Genomic DNA, 10,178 nt, shown 5'->3' with positions numbered 1-10,178 from the left:
AGGCAGTATTCACTACAACTCACGAAAAGCTCAACAAAAATCTCTCACACAGTTATACAGACACAAACATAGGAACATAACTACTCAGGCGCTTAAGCAGAGTTTGGGATGAGCCGAGCTGTGGTGTACTAAGACATCTGTTGCTTATATACGCCACAGACCACAGACTTGGACCTTAGATTTAAGTGGTGTTCTTTTCACTTTCTTCTCCCTGTACGGGGCAGGCAACCTAGTGTGGCGTATATGTGTGGGGATTATTTATGAGCAATGAACACACTGGGGCCCAGTCAGGAAGACTGTCAGCTCAGATGGGGTGCCTGAAGTTCTGGCCAGCAAAACGGGCCTTGTCTCCAAGTTCCTCTTCAATCCTAAGCAGCTGATTGTACTTGGCCAAACGTTCAGATCGGCAAGGTGCTCCTGTCTTGATCTGTCCGGTGCAGAGACCAACAACCAGATCAGCAATAAAAGTGTCCTCTGTCTCTCCAGAGCGGTGGCTGACCATCACACCCCAGCCATTGCTCTGAGCCATCTTGCAGGCCTGCAGAGACTCTGTGACAGAGCCGATCTGGTTCACTTTGAGCAGCAGGCAGTTGCAGGCCTTATCGGCCACAGCCTTAGCAATACGCTTGGGGTTGGTAACAGTCAGGTCGTCGCCCACAACCTGAATACTGGTTGTGGCGGTGAATTTGCTCCATGCCTCCCAGTCATCCTGGTCAAATGGATCCTCAATGGATACCACTGGATAATCTTTGACAAAGCTCTTGTACAGGTCCGCCAGTTGGTCAGGGCTGATGTAGCGGCTAGGGTCGTCCGGTGACTTGAAGTCCAGGTCATACTTTCCACCTTTGTAAAACTCAGAGGCAGCCACATCCATGCCAATCACAATCTTTTCAGTGTAGCCAGCCTTGGCTATGGCATTCTTCAGCAGCTCTAAGGCTTCTTTGTTCTCCAGAATATTTGGAGCAAAGCCACCCTCATCTCCGACATTGGTGGCATCCTTTCCATATTTCTCCTTGATGACATTCTTGAGGTTGTGGTAGACTTCAGCACCAATGCGCATGGCCTCTTTGAAGCAGCTGGCTCCCACAGGCAGGATCATGAACTCCTGCATAGCCAGCTTGTTGCCTGCATGAGAACCTCCGTTGATGACATTGAAAGCAGGGACTGGGAGGATGACTTCAGGGTTACCGGCCAGGTCAGCGATGTGGCGGTACAGAGGCACGCCCTTCTCTGCTGCACCAGCCTTGCACACAGCCAGGGACACTCCCAGGATGGCATTAGCACCAAACTTGGATTTGTTTTCTGTTCCATCCATGTCCAACATCAGCTGGTCAATCTTCTCCTGCTCCAGAACACTCACATTCTTGTTAACCAGTGCAGGTGCAATAGTTTTATTGATATGCTCAACAGCTTTAGAGACACCTTTGCCCATGTAGCGTGTTTTGTCATTGTCACGCAGCTCCAAGGCCTCATAGATGCCGGTGGAAGCACCACTAGGCACTGCAGCCCTGAAAACACCTTTCTTGGTATAGAGATCAACCTCCACAGTGGGGTTGCCACGGGAGTCGAAAATCTCACGAGCGTGAACCTTCAGAATAGACATGTTTCTGGATCTTTCGGGCCTAACTGTGTGCAAGGACGGTGCTGTCTCTCTCTTCCGAGCGGGCAGGCAGAGAAGGCCGAGACAACTATTTTCAATATAGTTAGACCCTTTAAAATCCTGTAAAGTTTAAAAAATGTTAAGATGAAAATATTTGAACTTAAAACAGATTACATAAACCTTCTTGGATATCACTGTTACCTAAAATGCACCTGGAAATTAAAATGGTTAAAATCTGATTCCTTCCTAAATGTTTTGGAGATTGAAAGTTGAGTCCCTAATTACAAAAACTCTTAAAAATGTGGATTACTTCTTCGGCAAGTAGCCAAAACAGCCAACTATTTTCAATATAGTTAGACCGATTTAAAGTCCTGCACAGTTTATTATTATTGGCCCTCGCCCCGGCGCGGCGAGGGCCAATAATAATAAACAAACAAACGTAAGAAACCGACGAAAAACAATACCCCTCGCCCCTAACTTTGTTAGTGGCGAGGGCCAATCATGGAAAATCTTTGTTAAACCACTTCTTGTGCAAANAAAAGATTTCTCCCATTCCCCCCGTGAAAAAAATAGTTCAAAACCAGAAGTAATCCTCTAAACCAGAATTATGTTAGGACTAAACCGGTCTAAACAAGATCTAAACTTAAACCAGGACTAAACCAGGACTAAAGCCAGGACAAAATCGGTCTAAACCGGTCTAAACCAGATCTAAACCAGAACTTAAACCAGGTCTAAAACGGGACTAAAACGGTACTAAAACAGGACTAAAACAAGATTAAAACAGGACTAAAACAGGACTAAAATCGGTCTAAACCAGGACTAAAACAGGATGAGTTTTGACTCGTAAAAATAACTACAAGTACTTGTCCTTTTCGTGTGTCAAAGTCACACACCCAAGTTCAGATACACTCTTTGCTCTGTTTATGTTGAATTTTACAAACTACTATGAATTAACTGTAGTTTTCTTGTAAAACACTCATATTTTCATGATTGTAAAGTAATAAAACTAAACTTTGGCAAGGAAGTCAAGCTGAAAACTGAGCGACTTGCAAACACTGAACTAGCTGTCACGATGTAGTCGGACTTTTGAACACAACAAAACCACAAATTTGTCTTACCTCGAATCTTTCTGCGTTTGGCTGGACCCGATGGCCGCGTTTTGATCGTCATGATGATTATCTGTCAAGTAAAAGAAAGCAGGACACGTTAAAACACGAAAGATTTCAACTTTCAGATACAGATTTCAACAGTTGATAGGAGCTAACAGCAAAGAAACTACAAATATTCCTTCAAATATGGCACAGAAACTTACCGTAACTCGATTCCTCGAAGAACTCGTCAAGAAATTTGTAAAAAATGCACAAATTGTAGGAGCAAAACTTCGAGCTGCCACTTTCTTCGAGCCTCCGACGAAAAGTGACCAGACTGAGTCGTCGTGTCCTTTATAGAGCTTCCATAGCAACCATGGAATAATTATATATGCAAATTCTGTGCTTTGTTTGTTTATGAATTAAACAGACAGTAAACCCAAAAATTCTATAGAATATTCAATATTCAAATATATATTACGTAACGAGTTACGTAATCAGAGAGTTTCAGTGAGTGGTAATTGGATTACAGTTACTTTGTTGAAATAAATGGATTACACAGCAGTATGTTCCTGTTTTCACATTTTGGGCTAAACCAGGACTAAAAACAGGACTAAAAAAACCAGGTCTAAACCAGGTCCAACACCACGTCTAAACTAGGTCTAAACTAGGACTAAAACCAGGTCTAAACCAGGTCCAAACCAGGTCTAAACCAAGACTAAACCAGGTCTAAACCAGGTCTATAACAGGATTTAACAGGACTAAACCATGCTGTGTGGACCATATCTCCTCTTCTTCTATCAGTAATAGTTTTAATATGGTTAAGTAAAGTCTTTTTTATTGCCTTTTAGCAAACAAAACATGATGTGAAGATTTCCTCGTCTTTGCTTCTCTACAGCAAATCAAGTAATCCAAAGTATTCAGATTACGTTACTCATTTTAAGCAATTTAATGGATTACGTTGCAAACTACATTTTGGTGTATGTAATCTGTAATTTGTAAGGGAATACATTTCTACACTTCTAATACAAACCTAAAAACAACTTTCGTGACCTCTATACACGTGAGTCGCAAATGATCAATTAGCAGTTAGCATTTTGACGTCAAATTTTAGTATTTCTTCAGTTGTGTAAAACCAAAAATAGTAATCGGGGAAAGGCTAGCGAATATATAAAGCTATAAATATCTATGAAAGCATGTAGAACCATAAGAGTAGAACTTCTTAGACGTTGCTAGATTTTGGGAAAGGGCCAAAAAATGAAGACGATGTAGATACTGAAGACTTGACTCACCTGTTTACCCCGGACAGCTTCAGCTTGGTTCAAAAATCACATCCAGATTTTTTAAATTAATTAATTTATTTTTTTTGGTTGCAGTGAACGTTTGAAGAGGAGATGGAGTCGGGGTCAGTTTGGCTTTAACCACGGATGGTCCCTCATCTCCTGCAGCGAGAGGCGCTTCTTTGGGTTCAGCGCCAGGCAGCCTCTCAGTAGGTCTCGGCATTCTGCGCACACACAAAATAAAGTTAGAAGATGTTGTCATTTGTGCTCTTAAAATAAATAAAAAAAAATCTTAAAAAAACAAAAAAACTAAATTATTTTCTAATTTAAATACATCCCATAGCAATAACATTTGAGATTTTAAATATGAACTACTGAACTCAGACAAAAATCCCATGAATTCCAGAACATGTTTGTAGAGCTCTAAACCAAAGGATTAGCTACTGTTTTTTTTTTTTTTTTTTGGATATTTCTTTGTTTTGCTTATATTATATTCTGAACATAATTGCAGCCTTTGATATTTACTCATTACCACAATAAAAATTCTGTTCCCATTTTCTTAACCCTAATGATAATGCTAAAATTCTCGCAATCTGGTTCTTACCTTCTGGCAAAGGTTTGGGGAATGGAACTTCTCTCATGGATGCTATGGTGTCCTCGTTGATGTTAAGGTGCATGTTGAACAGCATCATGAAGAGCACCACTCCCAGCTGCCAGGCCGTAACGGAGGCGGACGTGTACCGGCGGTCTCGGTACCACTCTGGAGCCAAGTACTGTGGAGTCCCTAGAACACAAACAAATCAACAAACATAAGGCAAGGTCCAGTTCTAGACTGTGTGAAGAAGTGCACTGAGGGAGAGTGAGGTCAACCAGGCAAATGAAGCTAATCGATGTAGGCGGATATAGATGATAATTAGATCCATATTTGGAAATCTGATGGTGTGTATAATAGCAACCAAAGAGCCAATCAGAAGCAAGGCTGTTGAAGGTACACACCTCTTCCCGCATTATTAACGAGCCGTGAAATCTGTTAAAAACCTGTTACTGGGAGGACTTCCGGGTCACCAAGGGATGGCAGCTTAGATCGCGGTCTCCTGACCAAAAGTACGAAATTACCCCGAAAAGTCAACTAGTAAAAGACTAAATAGTGTATATAACAGTCTCAAGAACGGGGGAAACATGGCTTCTAAACAAAAAGGCAAAAAGAGCGCTCAGGCAATAATGAAAGATGTCGATATGTTGTCGCACGAGGTTGCTATTGCTAGCCCCGACGCTACGATTCAAGAGGAAGACGCCGTTGCGGAGGAAGAAGACGTGACAAACAGAACAATACTCAACGAATTACGGGAATACAGGCAAGAGATTAAGGCTGAAATTGCAAAGACAAATTCCCGACTTGGTGAAGCGGAGAAGCGGATAGTGAGTAACGAGGAAAGGCTACAAGACATGGAAGAGGTGCTTACCTGCATGCTAAGACTGCAGGAGCGACTCCAGGAGAATTTGACGGATCAGGAATGCCGATCGAGGAGAGAAAACGTAAGAATTTACGGCGTCCCCGAGGGAGCGGAGGGAAGCCCAAAGGCAATGATCTCTTATATTGAAAAAGTTCTCAGAGAAAACCTCGGTATTCCAGCTACTACGGACATGCAGATTGAAAGAGCGCACAGGGCGGTGGGACAGCAGCCCCCGCCTGATGCCAAACCAAGATCCATCCTCGTTAAGTTTCAGAGTTACAGGATGAAAGAAGAGGTGATTCGCCTGGCATGGCAGAAAAAAGGCTTCAGTCTGGGGGCCACAAGATAAGTCTCAACCATGACTACGCCCCAGCCGTTCTGGAAAAGCGAAAAGAGTACGCGGAGGCAAGACGCGCACTTAAGGAAAACAAGATTCGGTTTCAGACACTTTATCCAGCGCGTCTGAGAGTCCACTACGAGGATGGCCAAACGACGTACGACACGGTTCAAGAGGCGACAGCGGACATGGCGAGACGGGGCCTGCCGGTGAAAGTGATCGAACAGCCAGCGACACTGTGGGAGAGAGTCCAGCGAGGAGCGTGGCAGCCAGCGCGGACCAAGAGGACCAACGCGGCCGGGAAGATCCCAAGCTTTAAAGACAAACTGCGTGCTTTCAGACGTCTACCAGCGGACAATACAGATTAAAGTATTTTGAACCATGGTTAGCGAAACAACCCTGGTAGGTTCAATTAAAAAAAAAAAAAAAAAAGAGAGAGAGAAATAATGAGCCAGACTTAAAGTGAATATTTAGAATATGGGTCAGGAGGGGTTAGGAGAGAGGAGTACTCTACTTATATGGTTGTCGTCATGGCTGAGGGCCCTTCAACCCCACAGGGGATGAAGGCTTCCCCTCAAACCTGCTACAGGTCAGTAATAGGACCACATGGTTGGAAGTTGAGAGAGTTCGGACTGGTTAATGTTCAGTGTGTTCATTTTTTGGTGGCATTTGTAGTTCATTTATGTTTTCGGGGAAGTGTTTACGGTGGTTTGGTGAGGAAAGGGGAAAGGATAATAATAATTACATATGCAAGTCCAATCACTTGAAATCGTTTCTTTTAATGTAAATGGTGTCCTGAACCCTATTAAGAGGAGTAAGATTTTATCAAAATTAAAACACGAGAAGGCACAGATTGCCTTTCTTCAGGAAACCCACTTGAGTCAATCTGAACATATAAAATTAAAAAGGCAGGGCTACAAGTCTGTTTTCTCCTCCTCTTGCAAAGCGGGGCACAGGAGAGGGGTTGCTATTCTTATTTCACAAGCAGTTAACTACGAGCATATATCAGAACTACAAGATGAGGAGGGACGATTTATCAAAATCACGGGGAGAATCGAAGGGCAAGACATAACGTTTATAAATACCTATATACCACCAGGGAGCGACTGGTGTCTATATAAACACATTTTTGACCTTATGGTAAATTCACAGGGAGTAGTAATTTGTGGAGGAGATTTTAATATCAGATTGAATCCTACACTGGATGTGTCACATATATCCATTCGAGAAAACACAGTAACCAAAAAAATTAATTCACTGATGAAGGAACTGGGTATTACTGATGTCTGGAGGGAACTGCATCCTAAAAGCAGGGACTATACTCATTATTCTTGCCCACACAGTGTCTACTCAAGAATTTTTTCATGTTCAGTAATGACGTTTCAAGGGTAAGGGGGTGTAGAATTAAGACTATTGACCTCTCAGACCATAGTCCCATTTCATTATCAGTCTCTTTAGACAAAAAGGTCAGAAAGGTATTGTGGAAATTTAACTCAAACATACTAAATGACCCAAAATTAAAACAAAAGCTAAAAGAAGACATTAAAGAATTTCTTGAATTAAACGACACGGGAGAGGTCACACAGATAATGGTATGGGACGCCCTAAAAGCTGTAATGAGAGGAAAGATCATTTCAGTGACCTCGCATCTGAAAAAAGCAAAGGAGCAAAAACTAAGAGTTCTTCAAGGAAGATTAAAACATTTACAATCTCTGGATAGTAACAAATGTAATATGCTAATGAAAAGGGAAATTAAAAAAGTACAAGGCGAAATTGATGATATTTTTACGCAGGAAACAAAAAAAAAATTGGTCTTTCTACAGCAGAGATATTATGAAATCGGGAGCAAGTCCACGAAATTATTAGCATACAAACTAAGAAAACAAAGAATGGAAAACACAATTCACAAAATAAAACATCCTCAAACCAAGAACATTGAATGTAAATTTGAAAAAATTCAGGAGAGTTTCGAGACATTCTACAAAAATCTATACTCTCAACCGCAAACTCTTAATGAAACCCAAATCGATAGTTTCCTTCAAACCTTGAACCTACCAATATTAACGAATACACAGAGTGAAAAATTAGGACAATTAATAACAACCAAAGAACTCCAACAGGCTATCTCTAAACTAAAAATTGGGAAGTCCCCAGGACCGGATGGTTTTACCCCAGAGTGGTATAAAATTATGAAAGAAGAATTGTCTCCCATACTGTTAAAAACATTCAATTGGATAATACGAAATGGTACAATACCCCATCATGGAAAGATGCTGTCATCTCTCTTATTCCAAAGGAAGGGAAAGACCGACAGGATTGTAGCAGTTATCGGCCAATTAGTGTGCTAAACTTAGATTATAAATTATTTACAGCAATTCTGGCCCGTAGACTCGAAAATCTTTACCTGATTTGATACATTTAGACCAATGTGGATTTATCCAACAAAGACAGACAGCAGATAATATAAGACGCTCTCTTCATGTTATAGAACAAATAACAAAGGACAAGACCCCAGCAGTAATGGTTGGATTGGATGCTGAGAAAGCCTTTGATTCGGTCAAGTGGCATTTTCTGTATAAGGTACTGAAGGCGTTTGGTTTTCAAAAAAAATTTATCTCAATAATACAGGCCCTTTATGACGGGCCAAGGGCTTGTGTTAAGGTCAATGGGGGCCTCTCTGGCTTCTTCCCCTTGGAGAGGGGGACCAGACAGGGGTGCCCGCTATCACCTCTTCTATTCGCTCTTTATATCGAGCCCCTTGGCGATTCTTATCAGACAAAATAAGAAAGTTAAAGGGGTTACTGTGGGTGGGGAGGAACAAAAAGTTGCAATGTTTGCTGACGACGTTTTGGTCTATCTGGAGGAGCCTGATGAATCATTTGAGGAGTTGATGTCTTCTCTGGCCAACTTTGGGAAGCTGTCTGGTTATAAATTGAATATAACTAAAACGCAGGTGATGACTATGAATTATACCGTATCTGAATCATTGCAAGCAAAATACAAACTAAATTGGGGGGCTGAGTCATTAAAATACTTAGGAATTATTCTTACAAAAGACATCTCTGAACTGTCAAATGCAAACTATGGCCCATTATCCTTAGCGATAAAATCAGATCTACATAGGTGGAGCCTTGTCCCATTCCTGAACTTAAATTCAAGGATTTTATCGGTGAAAATGAATGTACCAAGATTATTATACCTATTCAGAACTTTACCTGTTGAAGTAAGTGATACACAATTCAGGGAGTGGGACAAATGGATTTCCCGCTTTATTTGGCAGGGGAAAAAACCAAGAATACGTTATTCTGTTCTTCAACTAAGTAAGGAAAAGGGGGGAGTAACGCTACCATGTTTACAATACTACTATTACGCCTCCCAGGTCATTCCCTTGTTACAGTGGTGTAACCCAGAGGTAAAAGCCAATTGGAAGACAATAGAATTAAATTTTTCCTCCAAATTTTGTTTACAAGCCTCAATAGCAGATAAAAAACTGGCAGAGCAATTGGAATGCAAGGGTCCATGGCTAAGCCACACCCTAAATATATGGCAGAAAATAGTTAAAATATGCAAAATTGAAAATATGCTAATGTATTTTAGATGGTGTGCTTATGACACAGACTTTAAACCAAACAAAAATGACGGAAGATTCAAATCCTGGATTAATAAAGGGTTAACAACATTTTTTTCCTTTACACATAAAGGGACACTTCAGAGTTTCAATCCCTGCAGGTTAAGAATGGTTTGGAACAGGCCGACTTCTTCAGGTTCCTCCAGATGCGTGATTATTTCAACAAGCATTGCAAGATTGGAAATCCGACTCCAATCGAAACAGAAGTTTTTAAGATCATCAAATCGACATATGATGCGTCTATAAGAAAAGCTATTTCCAAACTGTATAATGTTCTCCTTCATGCAAGAAATGATACCACTCTACATATCAAGAAAAAATGGGAAAACGAAGCAGGAATAATTGTATCTAAAGAAAGCTGGGAAAACATTTGTAATTTCCAGTGGACTTCCACAAGTTCATTGACATGGAGAGAACATTGTTGGAAAAATATCATAAGATTCTTTAAGACCCCCCAACAAAGTAAATATAAAAATGCAAATGCCGAATGTTGGAGGAAATGTGGATCTATGGAGGCGAACCATTTTCATGTATTTTGGGAATGCCCGGTACTACGACCTTACTGGTCTGGAATATATAAAGCTCTAAATGGTATTTTTGCAGTTCAGTTACCTGATGACTTTTCATTTATGTATTTGGGTCTAAACACAGTCTTGGACCGAGGAGGGGATATTAAACTACTACAGGCACTTCTAGCGGCCAGCAAAAAATCAATAACTAGGAAATGGCTAAATCCAACCCCCCCAACACTTGAGGACTGGTTTGATACAGTTTTAGAAATTTACAAAATG

General features: G+C 41.1%; 1 protein-coding gene across 1 annotated transcript; it reads right to left on the bottom strand.

Annotated features, from left to right (window-relative positions):
- Positions 1-41: 41 nt before the first annotated feature.
- Positions 42-1,649, bottom strand: LOC129408644 (enolase). Its single transcript, XM_055152745.1, has one exon. The coding sequence runs from the start codon at positions 1,601-1,603 to the stop codon at positions 305-307; it is 1,299 nt and encodes a 432-aa protein (XP_055008720.1). The 5' UTR covers positions 1,604-1,649; the 3' UTR covers positions 42-304.
- Between the last annotated feature and the right edge of the window lie 8,529 nt (positions 1,650-10,178).

Source organism: Boleophthalmus pectinirostris, unplaced genomic scaffold (assembly GCF_026225935.1).
Source record: "Boleophthalmus pectinirostris isolate CB_2022bp ecotype Guang Dong unplaced genomic scaffold, ASM2622593v1 HiC_scaffold_1, whole genome shotgun sequence".
Lineage (NCBI taxonomy): Eukaryota > Metazoa > Chordata > Actinopteri > Gobiiformes > Gobiidae > Boleophthalmus > Boleophthalmus pectinirostris.
Note: the sequence above shows the minus strand (reverse complement) of the source record. Positions and strands in the feature narration are given on the sequence as shown.

What these genes read in the sequence shown, in the direction of transcription:
- LOC129408644 (XM_055152745.1), bottom strand. Translation starts at nt 1,603, where the DNA reads ATGTCTATTCTGAAGGTTCACGCTCGTGAGATTTTCGACTCCCGTGGC.